General features: G+C 64.0%; 2 protein-coding genes across 19 annotated transcripts; one reads left to right on the top strand and one right to left on the bottom strand.

Moving 5' to 3' along the window:
- Window positions 1-1,512: 1,512 nt before the first annotated feature.
- Window positions 1,513-11,985, bottom strand: LOC308645405 (uncharacterized protein). 5 transcript variants are annotated; one of them, XM_081287505.1, is made up of 5 exons: window positions 11,448-11,985; window positions 9,264-9,581; window positions 4,559-4,723; window positions 3,220-4,292; window positions 1,513-2,023 (listed from the first exon to the last, which is right to left on the bottom strand). In XM_081287505.1, the coding sequence occupies exons 4-5, from the start codon at window positions 3,753-3,755 to the stop codon at window positions 1,516-1,518; spliced, it is 1,044 nt and encodes a 347-aa protein (XP_081143631.1). In that variant the 5' UTR covers window positions 3,756-4,292; window positions 4,559-4,723; window positions 9,264-9,581; window positions 11,448-11,985; the 3' UTR covers window positions 1,513-1,515. The 5 variants fall into 5 exon arrangements, 3 of the variants coding, with proteins under 3 accessions (XP_081143631.1, XP_081143630.1, XP_081143632.1); XM_081287504.1 differs by having other exon boundaries at window positions 3,220-4,723; XM_081287506.1 differs by lacking the exon at window positions 11,448-11,985 and adding an exon at window positions 9,745-10,031 and having other exon boundaries at window positions 3,220-4,723.
- On the top strand, window positions 10,234-19,728 carry LOC308645406 (uncharacterized protein). Of its 14 annotated transcripts, none has more exons than XR_014021199.1 (3): window positions 10,234-10,694; window positions 12,321-19,502; window positions 19,595-19,728. XR_014021199.1 is itself a non-coding variant. In XM_081287510.1 (3 exons), exons 1-3 carry the CDS (start codon window positions 12,814-12,816, stop codon window positions 16,285-16,287), a joined length of 492 nt encoding a protein of 163 aa, XP_081143636.1. In that variant the 5' UTR covers window positions 12,019-12,813; the 3' UTR covers window positions 16,288-16,815. The 14 variants fall into 14 exon arrangements, 4 of the variants coding, with proteins under 4 accessions (XP_081143636.1, XP_081143635.1, XP_081143634.1 ...); XR_014021200.1 differs by having other exon boundaries at window positions 12,268-19,502; XR_014021201.1 differs by having other exon boundaries at window positions 10,234-11,289; window positions 12,450-19,502.
- Window positions 19,729-20,419: the final 691 nt, after the last annotated feature.

The following is a 20,419-nucleotide window of genomic DNA, read 5'->3' as shown; positions in this document are numbered from 1 at the left end:
TGATAAATCTGTGGTGTTCAAGCCACGAGCCGGTGGTAATTTTTTCACTGCAGCTGCAGGAAATCAGCCCCGCGGCCCCGCTGGGGACCTGCAGCGAGGCGCGCAGGCAGCCCCCGCTCCTGGAGGGAGCCGTCACCGGGACTGCGGCCCCTCAAGGTCCCCAGGCTCCCAGCAGCACAGGGGGGTCAGAGCAGCCGCTGAGCCGTCCCCTCTATCTTGAGTCCTCATGCAGCGAGCAAGGCTGCTGGTCTAAGGTACTGACCTGTCCCCTGGCTGCAAGTGTCCCTGGAAGCCTTGGGTCAAGCCCCAGCCGCTCTGAGGGAGAGTGGCAGAGGGTCAGGTCCTCTGTGGGGCATCTGCAGCCCTTGCCAGGAAGGAGCCGGTGACTGGGTCCCGAGGACTGAGTCTTTCCAGAGCGTCAGGACGCGTGGCAGAGGCCAGGAGGAGGCCACGGAAGCAAGTGAGAAGCAGGTTCAGGTGGGATTTCGCGGGGCTGATACCAGGGTGGCCACGCGTGCCCGGGACTGGTTGAGATGGCACATTTTGTTTTATATGATTTCTAGATACAGGCTTTATATCTCCAAGTCGATTCTCACACTGGAGCCCGCGGGGCCCCAGCCCCTCAGCCAACAGAGGCGCGAGGAGTGCCCCTGGCCCAGGCCCAGCCGTGAACCATCGCCACAATTAGACGCCTTCAGATCCTCCACGCCTAGGGAAGGGAGAGGGGCCTCCGTCCTGGGAGCCCCTCCAGGCCTCTCACACCGTCTGGGGAGCCCTGGGGGGTGTGATGACCACCATCACTCAGCGTCCTGAGGGGTCCAAGGCAGGTGAAGGACTCAGGGGAAGCAGAGGAGCCCGAGCTAGGAGTGGCTCTAGTCATCAACCCTACAGCGCATCTGTGGGGGTCACTCGTGTGACAGGCACAGGGTGCAGCGAGCACTGGGACCAGGGCAGCAGCTCTCCTCTGCCCTGAAACCCTTTTTAACAAACAGTCACTTGACAACAAAAAGAAAAGGTGCTGGGTGCGGCCACCACGCCTGTCCTCCCGGCCACTTGGGAGGCCGAGGTAAGAGGACCAGAGACTGAAGCCCACCTCAGCGACCTAGTGAGGCCCTGTCTCTGAAATAGAAATAAAAAAAAGTCTGGGGACGTGGCTCAGCAGTTAAGGGCCCGGGGTCCAATCTCCTGGTACCAAACACAAAGGGAGGAGCCTCTCCCAGGGAAGCCTTACCCAGGCCAGGTCCCTGCCGGCCAGCCCAGAGAGGTGGCCCCGCCGGGGAGGCTTCTGAAAGCCCCACTCTGGGCTTCCCTTCCCTTCCCCTGCAGTGACCGGCAGGCCTGAGTCAAGGACCCTCTGTGACCATGGCAACAGCGTTGCACCCCAGCCTGCAGCCGCCATGTGTGTCTGTCCCTGAGGCTGACCCCACATCTATTTTGAAACTATTTACATTTTCACCTCCAAGCAAATGATGGGTTCTGCTCAGCGTTTGTTGTGGGAAGCAGGTTTCTCCGGAGCTATTTGAGAACCTGAGGAGCTCCTGGTGAGGGAGCCCCATTTTCCCCTCTGGGCCAGCGCCCAGGCATGGCCGATGTCACACTGTATAAATCCCAAGGCTCACGAGTCTGCAGCTCCTCCAGAGGCCCTGCCACCTGGCGGTTGGCTCCCCCTGGCAGGGACGTCAGGTGCCACCAGCCCCTTCCGGTCAGTGCGCAGAGGACATTCCCAGCAGCCCAGCCTGGTGCCACAGACACGGGTGGCCCCCCTCGCTCACCCAGGGCGACTGCCAGGACCAGCCCCCAACCAGCACAGTCAGAGGCCTGCACCCCAGGCGTGGACAGGCCACCAGCAGGGCCGAGGGGAGCGCAGCACGAGCAGGACACTGAATTCCACATCAGCTGATACCACACGCCGTGGCGCTGGTCCCTGCGGAAACTGCCTCTCCTGAGAAACCACTCCAGAGCCACAGGCTGCGGGACTCGGCCACAGCGGCCGGGCCACCGGGTCCCCAGCTGAGCCGACAACCTACCGATGGGAAGTGTTTGGAATAAAAAACAGAACACACAGAAATGGTGTCTGCACCCAGCGGGCAGCCCTCGGACACGCCTCACCCCCAGACAGGGAGCCCGCGCCCGACCGGCCCCACAGGCAGGGTGAGCCTCTGTGGGTGCAGACGGGTGCGGTGCTCACGGCACGCAGAACATGAAGGCCCTGCCAGCCGTGAGTCAGAGGCTGACGGGGTGAGGGGGCGCTGAGGGAAGGAGGGAACCAGAAGCCTCCTGCCTGGAGTTCAGAGTCAGCGGGCATCTATGGCCTCCAGGCAGCAGGGGCTGCTGACATCGTCACCAGACGTCTCTGCAAAGGGCCAGATAATCCATATTTCAGCCACACCAGATGGCCTCTGTCACCACATGAACCCGTGGGCATGGCTGCAGTCCCATAAAATCTTCATGGAAGGGCACAGGAACTTGAATTTCATATCATGTAATTTCCCTGTCACAAATTGGTCTCCCGCCCTTCTTCTTCTCCCTCCTCCTTCTCCGTGCCCTGGCACGCACTGGTGCTCCACCCTGGTGCCACACCCCCAGTCACTTAACCTCAAAGCTCTTCCTCAATCCAGGGCTGCACAGGAGCAGGCAGGGGACCCTGGCCCCGGGCCGGCTGTGCCAGTCCGCCGTTGCAGACCACGGGCAGGAAACAGCCATGCTCTGCAGGGCCTTCAAGGCCCCGGGTCAAGTGTTGATTCAGGAGCCAGTTGTCCCCACAAACTCCCTAGTTAGCAAGCTCTACCAACATTCTGCTGTCCCCAGGGAGGAAACTGACGCTGGAGGCCCGGGGCTGCTGCAGGCCTGGTGGCACCTCGTCCATCCCTGCAGTGTGGCCTGACTAGGCGCTCGCAGCAGGACAGGAGGGCTGACCCCAGGCCTCGGGCTTCACTCCCAGGCCTCCGCTCCTGCGACCAGCAGGTATTAGCAGGGAGGCCAGGCCGACACCAGGTGGATGCGGCCAGCGGTCACCTGGGGAGGAGATGCCTCCTGTGGCCTGAGGTCCAGGGTGCTGTCACCCCCACAGGCTCACTGGGAAGGCCCCGGACCCCCGATGAGGCCACACGCACCTCCGACAGCATCCTTGGAAGTCGCCACTGCTGGGCAGGAGCCTGGAGGTCCTGCCAGCTCCTCTCAGCACCACTCGGGGGCTGCACACAGCCTTCCCATACTCACCGTCCGGCCGCGTCGTGCTGCACGTGGGTCCCAGCAGAGCCTCGTGCCGTGGAGCAGTGATCTGCCCCCAGCTGGGGCTGCCAGCACCACACAGCCCCCCGGGCACTGGGCACACCATGCTCCGTTGGCTTGGGGGAAATGAATGCCAGGTCACAGCTCAGGACGCAGCCAGCTGACCTGTCTCCTGGGCAGGAGAACGGCTGGTGCCGCGGCAGGCAGTGGGAGCTTCGGGGGACCCAGGACCAGGCACAGGCCTCCCCTGCCCGGCTTCCTCGGCCTCTGGATGCATGCGGGTCTGATGTGACAGCCCTCAGATACGCGCTGTCACCCTGGCCTTGTTCAGAGGGTGGAAAGAAAGCGTCCCCTGCTGTTGCCCACAAAGGCAGGCTGCCCTCGAGAGCCTCACCCCCAGCCTCCGCAGCTGCCCGGGGTGGTGGGCGGCAGAGGCAGGAACAGCAGAAAACGCGGGCCGACAGCCGCATTATGCGCCCACGCTTTGCCACGGGAGAGGCCCCGCTGCTGCGCTGCCGCGTCATCTGACTTGGGAGAGCCGCACGGTGGACTGGCCCTGCCCAGCCCGTGGTGAGCTCTTCCCACGCCAGGGTCCTGGGAACGGCCTCCGATCTTCTTACTTAGATGCGGTGCTGAGGATCGAACCCCGGGCCTTGCATGTGTCTGAGCCCCAGCCCCAGCCCCTGTGCTGGTTTAATTTAGAAAACTGACTGGTCCCAAGGAGGATCCGCAGGACATGCAGACACAGGCCATCAATGAATTTCCCTGGGGCTCCCTTGGCCATAGCTGGGCACAGCCTCAAACCCAGGTGCTGGACACAGCATAGGCCTCTGCAGAGCATCCATGGCACCCCATAGCTGCGCCTACCATGGCTGCCCTGGAGGGCCGCTCTGAGCTCCCAGCAATGTTCACACGGACATCCCACTGGTGCCCGAGGCCACATCGAGCTCCTTCGGGTTGCCTCACCACTGATGGACTGAGAGACACTCGGGTAGTGTCCAGTGCGTGTCTGCCATGATCGTATCTGCGCAGATCTCACCTGGACACACCCATGTCACTTCCTGGGGAGAAAGGCAGTGTCTGGGCTGTGCCCCAGGAGTGTTGAGGCTGTGTGGCCAGCTGTTCCCCTGGACTTGTCCAGGGGCATGTGCCCTGTCAACAGAAGTGGACATTCAGGACTGTGACGGGGACTGCTAGACGCCTGCCCATGGAGCGCTCTGCCAGACCCCCACAGTGGGGGTTCTAGTGCAGGCCTGTCTGCAAACCTGGGGGGGGACTGGCCAGCTGGGCCACCTACACAGCCACGTGGCCATGGGGGACCACGCACCTTCGGCGCCCCACACTCCAGCACACCACAGGGGCCTTGGCGCGACACGAAGTTGGTACAGAAGGTCCACTCAGGCAGTGGGTGCACGCATCCATCAGGGCTGCTGAGGCCCTGGGCTGGACCTGCATGGCCTGGGAGAGGCCCTGGGCTCCAGCCTGGCACTGACTGCAAAAGCACACAGAGATGTCAGCCTCACACTAGAGAGGGCAGCGGGCAGGAGTGGGCATGGAGCTCCCTCAGGGTCCTGGACACCCCACGTCGAGGTGGGAGTGTCTGCAGGCCCTGCACCCGTCCTGCCCTGGGCAGCTGCTCAATGCGTGAGGATCGCTTTTGAGAATATTAATTGTGCCTCCCAAGTATCACACACGCTTCACTTGCCGCAAACTCCAGTGGTCCAGTCTCTGAGCTGCCCCTGGGGCCTGTTACAAAGGCCTGGGCAGCTGGTGCGGTGGCACACGCCTGGGTCCCAGCCACCAGGGCGGGTGAGGCGGGAGGATCCTGAGTTCACAACCAGCCTCCAGGGGCTGGGGTGTGGCTCAGTGGTGGAGCGCTTCCTAGTATGTGTGACACACCGGGTTCAATTCTCAGCATCTCAAATTAACAGATAGATAAAAAGGTCCTTCAACAACTAAAAAAAGATTTAAAAAAAAAAACCAGCCTCCACAAGTTTTCGAGACCCTAAGCAGCTCAGCGAGACCATGTCTCTAAACACACGGCTGAAATCCCTTCTGTGGATTTCGTGATTCTGTTAACACCCAAGAATCTCTTGACGAATGCTTCATTCTGGAAGTGTTCTGAAGTCACAGGGAGTTGCCGACACAGCGGGAGATTCCCCAGCACGCAGCTCCCTGAGTGCTGGCCGCTGGCACCTCCCCGGTGACGCGTGCGGGACATAGCCGCAGGAAAGCCATCGGCCCAGGAGGCACGGGGCGCCGTCCCCGGGTCGGACAGCCAGAGCTTCCTGTCCGGGTCTAGACCCCCCACTACACTGACACCTTGGTTCTCTTCTCGGGAGTGTGGGTTTTCTTATCCTGGGTTGATGGTCCTGCCAAAGACCTGTCCATGTCCTGAATCCCTGAGCCAGAGCTCAAGCCTGCTTGGGGACAGGGGCTGCCGGGTGACCTGTCCAGACAAGGTCATGCTGGAGTGGGCGTCGAAGTCCGGTGCTCTGCTTCCTCTCCAGAGGGCGGTCAGGCACACAGCAGGAAGAACTGTGGAGCAGGGCAGAGGCTGAGGCCAAGGGGCCACAAGCCCAGGGCTGGCACAGGGGCAGGGCCCTGGAGCCTTGGAGGGGACAGCCCTGCCTGCCCTGGCCTTCCGGGCCCAGCTGAAGACCAGCTCCCAGAGGAGCTCAGCCACCTTGGGGACAGCCGTGGTTCTGATTCACCCACCTCAGCCCCGGCCCTGGCAGGGCCAGCCTGCCGGAGAGGCTCCTGACCCCCCGGGTGGGGACCCAGACCCGCAGGGCCAGGACAGCAGCCGGGGCCTCCCGCCCCCGGAAGACCCCCTTCACCAGGGGCCAGGGTGATGAGGAGGCCTGTCCAGCACAGGTTCTCATCAACACGCCTCCCTACGTCCACCTGAAGCTGTGGGCAGGAGCGGGGTGACGGACCTGAGGGCTCCTGTTCAGTGTGACTCCAGGACAGGAAGTGGACTGGTGGGAGCAGGCCTGGGTGACGGAATGTTCTGCAGGTGGACGTGCACAGCTGCCTGCCTGACGGGGCGGGTGCCCCCGTTGCCTGCGAGTTCTCTCCCGTCCAAAGCTGCCTTCCTCACGTTGACTTGTGGCCCCAGGTGGTGACAGCTGGCCAGTCCCCACAGCAAGAGCCTCGGGTCCCCAGATCCACGGAGAGCCTGGGTCCAGCCTCAGCCAGCCACGAGAGTCCCGATTTCTGGTAGGAGGAGTGGCCACTACTGACCCGGGGGCCCCAGTCCCTCCCTTCCGGTCCAGGGGTCTTCTCCATCCCCAGTCTCCAAGTCTGAGTTCTAGTCTGGAGCCTACGGGGAGGGGCTGGAGAAGCCGAGCCCAGGCCCTGCTTGTCCACGGTGGTAGGCCCAGCGGGCCCAGAGGTCTCCCTGCGACACCTGTGGTTCCCGCGCCAGCCTGGGTCCCGCCTGGGTCCCACTGTGGAGCGGGCGGCCTTCCATTTCACAGCCTCCGGGCTCCACGCTCCCTTCCAGGCCCCCAGGCAATCCAGGGGCCTGCCTCGCTCTGCCCCAGTCCTGTCCCTGCCCCCCCACCCCCACCCAGTGTCTTCCCCAGGGCCACTGACTGATCTCTTTCAGCCTCCATGTTTAGCTGACCTTTGCCTTGGCAACAGTCTGTGACTGACCTTTGTGTAGCAAAAAAGGGTGACCTTCCAAAGCAGTTTCCACTGCTGCCTCCCCACCCCCCCACGGTCTCTCCCTGGGCCACCAGAGGCAGGGCTCTCCATCCTGGCAGTTCCAGGGAGTGGACATCGCCCACACATTTCCAGGGCCTGGGGCCTGGGGTTCAGCGGGAACCTCGACCCCCACCCTCCACTCAGACCCAGGAAAGCCAGAGACCAGGCCCCGCTCTACCGCCTGTCAGTGGGCCGAGAGCCGGCCGGGCTGGGCGGGCGGAAAGGGCAGTGCCCAGAGCTTCCCCTGCCTTGTGGAAGGGCCAGTTGGAGCCCCTTTCTGGGTCTGGCCACTGTCTCCCAGCTGCAGACAGGGCAGCAAGGGCCACCTGCCGGGCCTCCACCCTGGACTGGTGCTCCTGGCCTGAGGTCCCCGCTGGGTCACAGGAGGGCTCTGTGTGGGAGGAGGGTGGCCCAGCCAGGCTGGTCCCCAGTGAGCAGTGCCCTCTCCCATGGCCCTGGACGTCCGTACACAGGGATCGGCATGGCACACCCACTCTCCAGAGCTCAGGGACGGAGAGGAGGAGGGAGGAGAAGGAGGGTGTCAGTCGGGCTCGGAGGCCCAGGCCGGTGATCCCAGCAGCTCAGAGGCTGAGGCAGGAGGATTGCCACTCTGAGGCCAGTCTGGGCACCTCAGCGAGGCCCTAAGCCCTCAGCGAGACCCTGTCTCCAGGTACAATGTAAGAAAGGGCCGGGGAAGTGTCCAGGGGGTAAGGCCCCCGCGCTCACTCCCCAGACCAGAGAGAAAGAGAGAAATTCCCCGCAAGTCTTTCCCCCGAGCCCTCCCTGCCTGATCCTGGGTGGACACCTGGCCCACTGGCTGGCCTCCCCCTGGGGATGAACACGGAGCTCTCCGCTGAGGCACCCAAGGCCTGAGTGGTCCCGACCCTGGTGCCTGGGCCTGCCCCTGGCCTTCGGGCCTCCGTCCTGCTGTCGGACCCCCTCCCCTCAGGCGGTGGCTCCTTCTTTCCCTGATTGTTCTCAAGCAGCACCTCCTCCACGCAACCCTCGCCTGGGCCCTGGAACCTTCCAGGGAAAGGGACGGGCTCTCTGCTCCAGCACCGGAGCACACAGCCGGCACTCGGTAAAGGTGCAGGGCCATGCCTGCAGTGGTGCTGCAGAAGGGCCCGCCTGAGTGAGCTCCTCTCAGCCTGACCACCTCTGCAGAGATTCCAGGCCAGGCCACCGTCACAGGTCCTGAGGTGGGGACAAGGACCATCTCTCCCCAGCGGCACAGCCCAGGATCAGGACCTTCCCCTGCAGAAGCCCAGGGGTCCCCCAGTTGGGGCCCAGGGCCTCAGCCCTGCTGGGACCTGACATGAAGAGGGTCCCCTCTCTGAGCACTGAGCTCATGGTCAGGTGGGGCAGCTCTTTGCTGGGGTCCTGGGACCCTGGACCAGCAGACCATGAAGGAGGCAGGGTGCATGGCAGGGGTTCACAGGTCCGGAGACTGGGAAAGGTCCAGAGCCCTGCCGAGGGGCGTGGGAGCGGGGCACGGGGCTGGGGCAGTGCCCCCTGCTCTTGGTCTCCAACTTTCAGGCCATGTGCTGTGACCATGCCTGCCATCCCGGCCACCTGGGAGGCTGAGGCAGGAGGACGGCAAGGTCCAGGCAGCCTGGGCAATCGGGTGAGACCCTGTCTTGTAACAAAACAAAAGGGCTCAGTCGTGGACCCTGGGTTCCATCCGCAGCACAACAGCAAAGCCCCAAGCCCCCACCCCGGCTGCCAGGTCACGCACTGTCTTGGTCCGCACGCAGGGCCTGGGCCAGGAGCTGGACAGCCGGAGCGCTGCAGGCCCCCGGGTTCACGCGCTCCAGTGCCAGCGTTCAGGCCCCCCGTCCCCAGGCAGGCCTGTCAGTGGACGGCAGCCTGACACCGTGCATTTCATGGTCTTTCATCACGGCTGCCCGCCGCAGGGAGGCACCCAGCGTCACAAAGGCGCTCTAAGCTCTGCCTCTGCATTCTCCGCGTGGGATTCTCCCTGTCTCCTATGAACTTCAAAAGTCTCAATCCTATTAGGGCGGGGGGCGGAGAAACAGCCGAATGGAAGAGAAGGCCTTTATTCCCAGGCCGGGCAGGCCAGGGGCCTGGGGACCTGCACTGGGGGGCCTCAGCTGGTCTCTGATGATGACGCTCCCACCTCAACCAAGGCGTGGGGACAGCCGCGGGCCCCTGAGACCGCCAGGACCCTTCACACTCTGCAGGCGCCATATCAGGGCGCTGAGAGCCAGACCACTGGCGCCCACGGCACAGGACCTGGAGCCCAACCACCTCTGAATCTCCCTGAGCCTTGGTTCTGTGGCTGGGAAAATGGGGGCGCCCACCTCCCATGTCTGAGCTCCGGCGGCCTCCTCCGCGGCGGCCTCCTCCGCGGCGCAACTGCCAGCTTTCCTGGAAGAGCCAGGGAGCTCAGCCTCCGCTTAGGAACCTCCAGTCTTACCACGCAGCCAGCAGAGATGTGCCCTCACACCCTAGAGTGTGAATCAACCCTGAGGACAGTGGAGAGCCCTGGGGACATGGGGCAGGACAGGGTCACAGTCTCCTCTTCAGTTTTGAGGTTCACGCCTGTCATCCCAGCTGCTCAGGAGGCAGAGGCGGGAGGACGGCAAGGTCCTGGGCAGCCTGGGCAGCTTAGTGAGACCCTGGTTCAAAACAAGACAAAGGGCTGGGGTTTGGCTCAGTGGTGGAGCGCCCCGGGCTCAATGCCCAGCACCCCAAAAACTTAAAGAAGGAAAGACGGTTGGCTCTGGTTGCAGCAGGAAGAGGTGACCTAGGGCTGTTGTGGGGGGCTGGGGAGGAACACACCCGTCGTGGACGAGGCTCCTGTCCAGTCACTGCCAGCTCAGAGCTGCTGGCCCCCAGAGAGGGGAACCCCAGATCCAGGGGCTCCCCAGGAGAGTTGGTCTGTGAGCCCAGCAGGACCTGTCCAGAGAAAAGGACCAGGCAGATAATGGGCACACCCTGGAGCTGCCCGGCCAACGCAGGAGCACAGTGACAGCCGGAGTGCCAAGGGACCCGGGGACCCGGTGCTCAGGCCACAGTGTGTGACCCAGGGACAAGAGGGCCCAGGACGGGCGGGTCCAGAGACGGCATGCCAGGGGCTGCCTGGGGACAGCATGTTCTGGAACCAGGGCCAACAGGAGGGCTTCCTGGCACGTGACCTGCCTCTCAATGACAGGGACTGAGCCCTCCCTCCCACTGGCCACGTCCGGTCTTCAGCCCTTGGTCAGGGCTCTCCGGGGGACGTGGCCAGCTGCACCCTTCCCTTCCCCACGTGATGCCTGACAACTGTAACAGACACCCTCCAACTGAGGATGAGTGACGAGGCCTGTGCCTGGCACAGCTGGGCAGCTGGGGGCCACTGTAGCCGGGCTGCTCGAGGGCGACGCGGGCAGGGAGCCGCCCGGGCAGGGCCCTGGGGTGGGGACCACAGTGGGCTCTTTCAAAGAGTGGGAACCCGGTGCTCAGGGTCGTGGGAGCCAGGGGGAGCATTGGGCCTTGACTCCTGGTTCCTGGAGCCCACCTGGGAACACGGGCCGTGGACGTCCGGAAGGCTCAGGGACGCTGGCCCAGAGCCACACTGCCCTGGCCTCCCAGCACCTCAGAGTGTCTGACCACTGGCCAGGCCCCATGCCTGCTCTGTTCCTGTGTCTCTCAGAGTCCCAGGTTCTGGAGGATGGTGAGGGATGGAACGTTCTGCCCCCCAGAGCTGCCCCAGCCCAGACATGGCCGCAGCACACCCTCTCAGTGCCCAGGTGAGATCGGGGGGCTCAGGGGAGACCCGGCGCCAGGCTCGGCATGGAGGCTGTGTGTGCAGAGATGCAGGGTGAGGACCCCAGGCTGCCCACCCGCAAAGGCCACCTGGTCACTGTGCTCCAAGGCAGGCCTGGGGGCTGGCGAAGGGACTGAGGCCCTCGCAGGCCAAGGAGGACAAGACCAGGTCAGGGGAGAATGGCCGTTTTGCAGCCAGAACACAGAAACAAAGCTCAGATGTCCAAGCACAGACAGGGGCCCAGGGGTGCGGATGCCTGCAGAGGTCACTTCCTGTGGGTCCTGGAGGGGTGTGCTTGGACTTCCTGTTGGCCTCCATCCTCACGGCGGGGACAGGCCTGCTCTGTCACCCTGGTTCTGAGATGGGCCAGCAGGCCAGGTGTTCCCTGAATGAACGGACCAATGTCTAGAGGACTGGGCCCAGCGATGCTCACCTATGGCCCCAGCAGCTCAGAGGCTGAGGAGGGAGGATCACCAATTCGAGTTCAGCCTCAGCAACTTAGTGAGGCCTGTCAATAAAATATGAAAAGATCTGGGGATGTGGCTCTGGGCTCAACCATCCACACAAGAAGAAAGGAGGTGAGCCAGGCCCGTGGGGAGGGCTCCTACGGACCCCACCACTCCACCCAGCCTCCGCGGCTGCCTCGCAGGGCAGAGCTCTCGCCCACCCTGTGGGTGCCCAGCCTGTTTCCCCAGCTGCCTCCTGGCCCAGCTGCCCTGGAGCGGGTGGTGCTGACCTGGACTTCTGGACAGGGCTCAGGAGTCCAGGTGGGGGCGTCCCGGGCCACCCCTGGCAGGCTGTGGAGGGGCTGTGTCTGAGGAGGAGCCAGCAGGGCTTCGCGGCTCCGGGGCTGCCAGGCCTGGTCTCCACCGGCCCCCTCGCTCCACCTAGTGGCTGCCTGGGCCCCAGCCGCGGGCTGAGGGCGCTGTGCCGGCCAGGGCAGGGGCTTCCTCCCGCCCAGCCCTCCTGGTCTGAGACCATGGCCTCTGCAGGCTCCTGCAGGGCACCAAGGGTCAGGCCTGCTGTCAAGGTCACAGGCAAGGTCACAGGCCAGAGCAGGAGAGCCCACACAGACCTCCCCTCCTCCAGAAGTGGGGGGAAGGGGACAAGCCGGGCGGTACTGTCCTGCTGGGGGTCCGATGGCAGGCCTGCTCTGGGACCGAGCCCACGAGGGAGGGCCAGAGCCAAGCTGGTGACCTCGGTGGTGACCTCCTGTGTGAAGTGTGATGAGGGGTGGCCTTGGCTCCAGGGAACAGGACTGGTGGAGCCCACAGGGGCTGGCACGGAGCAAGCACCATGACGGCTGTCCGACACCACAGCCGCACCCCCGCCCTTTTATTTATTTATTATTTACTTGGTACCAGGGATGGAACCCAGGGGCACTCAACCCCAGCCCTATTTTGTATTTAGAGACAGGGTCACTGAGTTGCTTAGCGCCTGGCCACTGCTGAGGCTGGCCTTGAACTGGAGATCCCCCTGCCTCAGCCTCCCCAGCCGCTGGGGTCACAGGCGTGTGCCACGGCGCCCAGTCCTTTTTATCTTTTATTTTGAGACAGGGTCTCCCTAAATCGCCCAGGCTGGACTTGACCTTGCCGTCCTCCTGCCTCAGCCTCCTGAGTTGCGGGCCTGATGGTGTGGCCACTGTACCATTTTGCTAACAGAGAGAGATGTTGTCACCGGGCTCCTCCGCCTCCCCGCGACCCCCTGCATCACCTGTTCTTCACCCCGTCACCCACAGGCCCACTCTCGCCCCGGCCTACACTGCTGGCCCTGATTGACGCCAGTCTGACTGTCGCCTGGACCCCTCTGGGCCCTGGTGCTCCGCCTGGGATCAGGCCTCAAGTGGGAAGAGCTGGCCCCGGGCTGTCCCCCCAGCTGGTCCATCCCGTGCCCGGGAAGCCGAGGCCCAGGAAGGACAGCAGTTTTCCATCACTGGACATGAGGCTCAGGAAGCCACAGACACCGGCCCAGCCGCAGCCCCCAGGAGGTTCAGACTGCAGAGGCAGAGACCAGGCCAAATTAAAATTGATCGTGGGGAACGGCTCGGCAGGGTGGAACAGACATGGGGTCGCCGGGGAGCGCAGGGGCACCGAAGCAGGCGAATGCTCCACCCGGAGGAGGATCTTAACCTGCAGCTGGAGCGTCCAGCTGGGGCTTCTAGGACCAGAGGTCCAGAGCTGCTGGCCGCCACTGTTGAGGAGGACATGGCCCCCACGGTGGGTCCAGTCACTGCGCCTTTCCTTCCTGAGTCATGGGGCAGTGCCTGCACCAGCTTGGACCTTACTGTCTTCATTCACCCCCAGCAGGCCCTGCCAGGTGGACGGAAGGACCAGCTGGATTTCCACAAGTTGTACCTCAGAAAGGGGCAGCCGCTGGGCCATGCTGGAGGTGGGAGGCCAGGTCGGGCCCCAGGATGCGGGCTTCCAGGACTGCTTCCCATGCAGCCTGGGGGGGGGGGGGGCAACCAGGCGTGTGGCCAGCCGCCTGCTCCCCGAAGGCCCGGCAACCCTGACCCGGAAGCCCCCCTCAGTGCCTGGGGTGGGGGTCATGCCCCAGCTCGTCTTTCGGGACCCCTCTCTGGTGAGAGCCTCGACCCTGAGATTAGGGGCTGGGTCAGGGTTCAAGCGCATTGGCCCCATTCAGGAGAGGGGTGGGCCGTTCTCCCTGCCACCTCGGATTTCCGGGACAAAGGCTCAGTGGAGGAACCCTGCAGAGGCTGGGCCCAGGGCCGGGAAGGCGGAGGCTGCTGGGGGCCGGCTCCTGCGCCCTCCCCGCCAGCTTCCTGTGCCCACCTGGCACCCTCCAGGGAGAGGACTGCATTGGCCCCCCAGGCCGCAGTCAGAGGCGCTGAGGCCAGGGTGGGCTGCCCCAGGGCGGCAGGGCCGGGAAGCCACTCTGCCCTGCCTGGGGAGTCCCACAGCCCAGCCTGGCCCTGGGAGAAGGGCCGGGCACCGGAGGCGGTGGCGGTGACGGCAGGCGGGCGGGGGCTGGCAGTGGACAAAGGCCTGCAGGCTGGGCCTGCGGGGGCGCGTTCCGCTCCTCCGCCTCTGTTCCACTTGAGTCCACCCTGGACAGGCCGGAATAATCCCTCCCGCGGCCACTGCTGGGCCGTGACGACTTGAAGGGGCCCCTGGGCCTGGCTGGCAGCTGGGCGGGGGCAGGGTAGGCTCGGCCCCCGACACCCCCAAGCCTCCTGCCTCCGTCCTGGGAACACACCAGTCTGTTCCTGATGACCAGGAGGAACTGAGTCGCTGAGAGGGACCCGGAGCTCAGCTGGGCCTCGAGGTCCCGCGGCCAGCCACGGAGCCTGGTCCATGCTGTCCTTCCCTGGACCTGCAGGGCCCTCTAGTGCACGATTCGCCGGTGGGCTGCGGACTCAGGGCACCACTCCTCCCGCCCCTCGGTCCTGAGCCCCTGGGCGGCAGGTAGGACAGGTGCTGACCCGGGTCCAGGAAGGCCTCACCAGCACTGCCCAGGTCTGCAGGCCCCTGCCCCTTCAGCTGCCACGTCCCAGGAGCGGCCCCCAGCACCCAGGTGTGGGGGGAGGGGCCTCTCCCCCCTCTCACACAGCAGGTGGAGAACGGGCCCTGGGCGGGGCCAGGAGCAGACCCTAGAGCGAGGGTCAGGTGGAGCCTGGGCGGGAGGCCCCTCTGGAGGTCTCTGGGGTCAGTGGGAGATGCCAGGGCCACTCTGGACTAAACTCCTCCCGGGCTCCCCGGCATCCTCAGGAGGAAGCCGCCAGCCCTCAGGGCCACACTGCTGCTCCCACCGGCCTCCTGTGGCCGCTGGCCAATGTTCGAGGGGCAGGGCCCCCCCATGATCCCCCTGGCCCTGGGGAAGGACCCCTGACCCAGCACCTGCCCTCAGGGTTTCCCACCAGTCCCCGGGCTGGGCTCTGTCCTCCACTTGGCATCCTCAGCCTCTGGTCTGGCAGACAGGGGGTGCTCCGTAAAGGTACTTAGAAAGCATAAAGGAATGGGTGCCACTCCACAGGGCCTGGAAACGGGCAGAAGGGGTACCTGGGCTGCAGTGACTCAAGTGGGGTCCAGGGCCCTGAGACCAGAGCCTGGGCCCCCTCCCTGGGACCTGGGTTGGTCGGCACCTTGTCGGGCAGGGACCCCTGCCTCTGACCCCGAATTTTACTGTCTCGAGGCTGCCTTGGGAGGGTCCACCTTGGCTCACAATTGGGGGACCACCCGCGGCCTTGGGATAGGAGCTCCAGGTCCCTTCTGCGGGGCCTTTTGGGCCTCAGTCTCCCCGGCTAGGAAGTGGGTGCTGGTGCTGCAGCAGGAAGCCCCTCTGGCCTGGGCCTGGGGCCCCCCGTCCTCCAGGGCCAGCTCTGCTAATCCCCCGCCTGCGCCTCGGTTTCCCTCCCAGCCGCCTAATCCCCGGATTGTCCGAGGCGGGTTTTACATACATTTACAGGCTTTTCATGGGAGATTTAGTGGGCCCCAGCACGGCCCTCACTGGTGATTAACTGTCCGTAATTGAAAAGCCCCTCCTGCCCCTCCCGCTTCTCTGCGGGCTCAGGGTGGACCAAGGGGCCCCAGGACCCCGCTGGGGGCCCCCGGTGCCCTCCAGGTACTCCAGTGGGGCCTCCCTGGCACTGAGGGTTTGGGGGCCTGCAGCACCTCGTGAGGGTCCAGGACTCGGCCTGTCCCCTCCCTCCCCCAAGTCCTCCATCTCTGAGTGAGGCGGCTGTGACCTGCTTCTTCAGGACAGGACATGGGATTCGGGTCCTGGGAGCCCAGTCTGGTTTCTTACCCTGCCCACACCTTCCCTGGCTCGCAGCAGAGGGTGGAAAGGGGGACGGTCAGGGTCTGCAAGCAGGGGATGCATCCTTGTCCCCTCCACCCCTGAGCATTTGCGACTGGGTCCCCAACTGGGCAGCTTGATCCTGCCTGGCGCCAGGTTTATTTATCTGGTGTATATATGTATTTTAATTTAGAGCTCTGCCAGGCAGAGGCAGACCCCTGTGGGGTTCCCGCCACCTCCCTCTGGCTCTCATCGGAGATAGGCGGGTCGCCCCTGCCCCTGCCTTCCCTGGGGAGTGAGGAAGGAAAAGGAGGTGGAACTGCGGGGCGTTGTGGGGTGGGGGCAGCTCTCACCCACTCTCTGCCCATCCTCGCTCATTCAGCCACTCAACACACCTTCCTGGAGGGCTGGGACCATGGTGGCCTGGGAAGCTTCCAGGTCCTGTGGGAATGGCCATCTGGTCCTCAAGGATGCCCAGGCGCAGAGCCCTGGCCCCCCACGGGCCATGACAACCCCGTTTTCCAGGCGAACAGCAGGGATCCCTTCCTGCCCTGGGATCCAGTTTATCCGGGCGCCCTCCGCCAGGGGCCCCTGACGGCCATCCCCCTTCCTCAGTCGCCCTCCTGGACACAGAAAGGCCTGCAGGGTGGCAGCGGCCGTGCCCCATGACCCAGGCTAAGAAGCGGCCCGTGCGCCAGGACCGGGCGCCGCGGTCTGCGACGCGGTCTGAGACACCCCTGCAAACCGCAACTCTGATCCTGGGCTCCCGCTTCAGCCGTCCACTGGACTGTCCTGCGGGCTCCCGCCCCCTGGGGCTCTGAGCTCCTGGAGTCCTGCGGATCCTTCGCCAGCCAGCGTCTTCTCAGGCTTCTGCAGTGAGAAACCCAGTGGCCAGGCCACCTCTTGACACTCACCACCGCAGCGACACCAGCAGCCTCCCACGGGCGGCCTGGGGCTGGGCCCTCCCGTCCCTTGGTCTCGGCCTCCTTATCGTTCAAATGGGTCTGCCGGGTCGCAGATGGGTAAACTGAGGCCCTAAAGGGCGACTCCCCTTCTCCCTCGGGGTCCTTCCAAGAGCTGGACTGAGACGGGCCCACCAGGGCCGGGAGGTGGAAGACCAGCCTGCCCAGGCCCTCGGAGACCAGCCTGCATCTGTGTTCTAGCAGAGCTGGGACCTCGGAGGGGAGGGTGGAAGCGCAGGGAACAGAGCCCCAAGTGGCCAGGCAGGAGGCGCCAGGGGGAAGGCGTGGCCTGGGGGGGACCCCCTCAGAGGTGGGCGAGCAGGTGCCCTGAGGGGCAGGCCTTCCTGTCTCAGCCCCGGGCAGGGGAACCGGAGGGTGAGGGGTCACCCCAGCCTCAGGCTGCCCCACAGCGGGCACTCTGCACCTGCTGCACTCGAGTCCAGGAGTGTCGCAGAAGGCTCCCAGGCCCTCAGCAGCAAACCGGCTGGAGCCTGGGGGAGATCAGCCTCGGGCTGTGCGGCCCGCCCGGGCCACCTAGAGGGCCCCTCTGCCTCTGCTGCCCACAGCCCTGCTTCAGGCTTGGAGCGTGCACCTGCTGCCTGCCTCAGTTCCCTCCTACCCATGGGGCAGGGGAATTGATAGTGAAGGTGACCATGGAGACCCCCGGAGAGGGCTGGGGCGAGGCAAGACGGCCCCCACTATGGACAGCCGTACCCACACCTCCCTCTGCCTCCTGACCCAGCCACTGGGTTGTCTAAAGGCTTCTCTCACCCCAGGGGCCGGGCAGTGAGCACCCCAGACGCCACATACCATGGAGGGGCGGCATGGGGTGGAGCTTTAAACCCCCAGATCTCTGCAGGGAGATGAGTGGGGGAAGGACGCTGCCCGGGGTGCCTGGAAGGACTGTCCTGAACGTTTCCTGGGGAACAGGAATGAAGGCCCCCAGCCTCATCCTCCATCTACCTCTGCCCAGCTCAGATCCAACTCCTGACCTGGGTTTGTCCTAGTGACCTGTGGGCCTGGGAGGGCCTCAGTCTCCCTAGCTGCAGGGGTGAATGGGCGCCCCACTCAGTGCCCCTCCCTCCTGGCCACCTTGTCCACTAGGGCCAATCGATTGCTCCTGGGCCTCTCAGCCTCCATTTCTAGATGGATGGAGTGGGCAGCCCTGGGAGACCAGGACAGGGTCCCCTTCTCTCTGGCCTCAGAGGCCCCTGCCTGCTGCAGCACAGAGCAGGTGGGGCTATAAGGGCGGAGGGAACCGTCCATCTGCCAAGGCTCAGGGAGAGGCCCAGAGGCCTGGCACCTCCTAGATACCCCAGGGAAGCTCCAGTCCCAGGGAGACTGAGGAGGAGGGTCTCCTGCGACCCCCCCGTTCCTGCTGCCACACCAGCCTGGCTGCCACCACTGGAATTCCAGCTTATGACACCTTGGGTGATCTCCGGGGCTGTGAACTCAGTTCACAGTGGTCCATCAGTGACCACCTGGCCACCTGCAGCCTGAACGGGGTCCCCAACACCATGGTCTTGCCTCATGGCCTAAAGTCCCCCTGATTTGGGGCCAGAGACCACTGCTGTGATGTCCAGATGGAAGGGAGACCCAGCACTATCTGCACACAGTAAGTGCTCATTAAATGCTTGCTGGGGACACTGATCTTGACGTGGGAGATGCAATTTTCTTTTTTTTAATTTATTTATATTTTAGGTGTAGATGGACACAACACAATGCCTTTATTTTTATGTGGTATTGAGGATCGAACCTGGGTCCTGCCCGCTAGTGCTAAGCCAGCACTCTACCCCTGAGCCACAATCCCCGCCCCTGGGAGATGCAATTTTCATTTGGCATTTTATTTTTTTATTTTATTTTTTTAAAGAGAGAGTGAGAGAGAGAGAAGGAGAGAGAGAGATAGAATTTTTAATATTTATTTTTTTTTTTTAGTTTTCGGCGGACACAACATCTTTGTTTGTATGTGGTGCTGAGGATCGAACCCAGGCCGCACGTATGCCAGGCGAGCGCGCTACCGCTTGAGCCACATCCCCAGCCCCATTTGGCATTTTATTTTCTGTGCATGTAGCTTCTGCATGCATGGATAGACACATCCAGTCAGTGAGCATCTGTTGAGCACCTACTGTGTACAGGCATCCTGTGGGTGCTGGAGACCAGTGATCCAGACCCAAATCCAGGCCCTCGGGGAGCAGACAGCCCTAGTGGTGGACAAGATAAGAAATGAAATAAAAAAGGAAAACAGTAGGGCATGCATGAAGGGATAGATAAATAAAGAAGAACACTGCTTCGAGGGGGTGTGGGCCTGGGGGAAGCCCTGGTGGGCTGGGGAGGCAGTGTCCCTCTGAGCTGGGGTCTGGGGACAAAGGGCTGGAGGCCTAGAAGGGCCGGGAGGACCGTGCTGTGGAGGGGGGTCCTCCACCAGAGCTGCAGGGGCCAGAGGGCGGGGCCGGGGTGGCTCTTCACTGGGGGACAGCTCACGGAGGGGAGGGCTGCGACCCAGGCTCCCCTGCAGCTCCGGCCCCTGTCTGTGAGCACCCAGGCGGCAGTAATGGGCCGCAGGAGAGAAATTGCTTCCCTCTGGAGCCTGCAGCCCAGAAAGGCCTTTGCCCAGGACCGGCAGGCAGATGGCTGTCCAGGGCCTAGCCTGGGCAGGCTCGCTGCTCAGGCCTGGGGGGACTTCCCACCACAGCCTCTGGCTGCACCCTGTGGTCACCAGGGCAGTGGTAGGTGGCAGGTGCAGAGTCAGGGGACCTTCCTGAGAGACCCAGGCTGCCCCAGGGGTGTGCGGTGCCAGTGCAGGGGGGTGTCCAGGGCCTGCGGCAGATGCTGGGGCTGACAAATCCCCAGGGAGGCCCTGCTGTGGGCAGGTGCTGCTCCTCAGGCCCAGGCCCAGGGCCTGCGCTGTGACTGTGATTGACAGGAGGTGCTGGGGTCTGGAGGTGTCTCTCCTCCACCTGGATGAGGGAGAGCAGGGCTGTGGCTACAGCGGGGGACACAATCGCTGCAGCTGTGTCCACCCACTGACCAGCTCAGCGTCACCTCCTGTGAAATCTCGTTTGGTGACAATAAAAGTAATGACATCCTCATTGATGGCTTACAGACAGACACAGCTCAAGTGTCCACAGATGGATGAATGGGGACACAAGTGGTGGTCCATCCACAGCTGGAGTGTCCTTGGCCAGGGCAGGAGCGAGGTGACACACTGCAGCGTGGCCAGACCTGAGGACCTCGTGCTCAGAACCAGACACACAGGGCCACAGCTTGTGACCCAGTGACAGGAGAGTCCAGGACAGGAGACCAGAGATGGGACGTAGACCTGGTGCCGAGCTGGGGAAGGACTTCCTTCTGGGGCGACAGAATGTTCTAGAACAAGAGGAGCTGGAGGCCCAAGCCTGTGGCTGTCCTGAAACCCAGGAAGTCCACTTGGATGAACGGGCTGAGACTGCCACCTCAGAGATCTGCTGTTGATGGCGTGCCGGTGCCACAACCCTGCGTCTCCCGGGTCCGGGCTGGGCTGTCCGGGTTCCCTGAGCCTGGGGTCCTCCTCTGTGCTGTGGGGGATCCCTGGGCCACCCCATGGTCCTCAGAGTGGGCGGCGTCTGTGCCCCTGGTGTGCTGGGCAGGGACAGGGCGGTGCACACAGGGCCCTTTGTGCCCAGCTCGGCCTCATTAGGAGGCAGACCCCGTCGCGGCCCAGCGCGGCTGCATTAATGGGCTGAGAACGTTCCCTCTAGGTTAATTGTGCCCAAGAAGCCGTCGTCCCGCGGGTGGGAGACAGGCGGCAGTGGGCTGCGAGGACTGCAGCCCCTCAGCAGGGCCACCTGCCAGCCGGAGACCAGCAGCCTCTGTGCCTCATTCCCTGGGCCCGGGGCTCAGACAGCAGACTAGGGCCTGGTCGGGGCTGGTGGGGAAACCGAGTCACAGCCACAGCTCAGCAGTGGAAGTCTCAGGGAGTCTGAATGGATTCTGAGGGGTCCAGAGCTGGGGA

This window comes from Spermophilus citellus (genome assembly GCF_964194105.1).
Source record: "Spermophilus citellus genome assembly, chromosome: 3".
Lineage (NCBI taxonomy): Eukaryota > Metazoa > Chordata > Mammalia > Rodentia > Sciuridae > Spermophilus > Spermophilus citellus.
The sequence above is the reverse complement of the archived record's forward strand: the minus strand, read 5'-3'. Positions and strand labels throughout refer to the sequence as shown.

Excerpts from the sequence above, each read along its gene's own strand:
- LOC308645405 (XM_081287504.1), bottom strand. The coding sequence starts at position 3,755 with ATGACGCGGCAGCGCAGCAGCGGGGCCTCTCCCGTGGCAAAGCGTGGG. Across the intron at positions 2,024-3,219 it reads CAGCACGACGCGGCCGGACG|GTTGTCGGCTCAGCTGGGGA; the intron begins GTGAGTATGGGA and ends TCCCATCGGTAG.
- LOC308645406 (XM_081287507.1), top strand. The coding sequence starts at position 12,814 with ATGCTCCACCCGGAGGAGGATCTTAACCTGCAGCTGGAGCGTCCAGCT. Across the intron at positions 12,928-13,014 it reads AGGAGGACATGGCCCCCACG|CAGGCCCTGCCAGGTGGACG; the intron begins GTGGGTCCAGTC and ends ATTCACCCCCAG.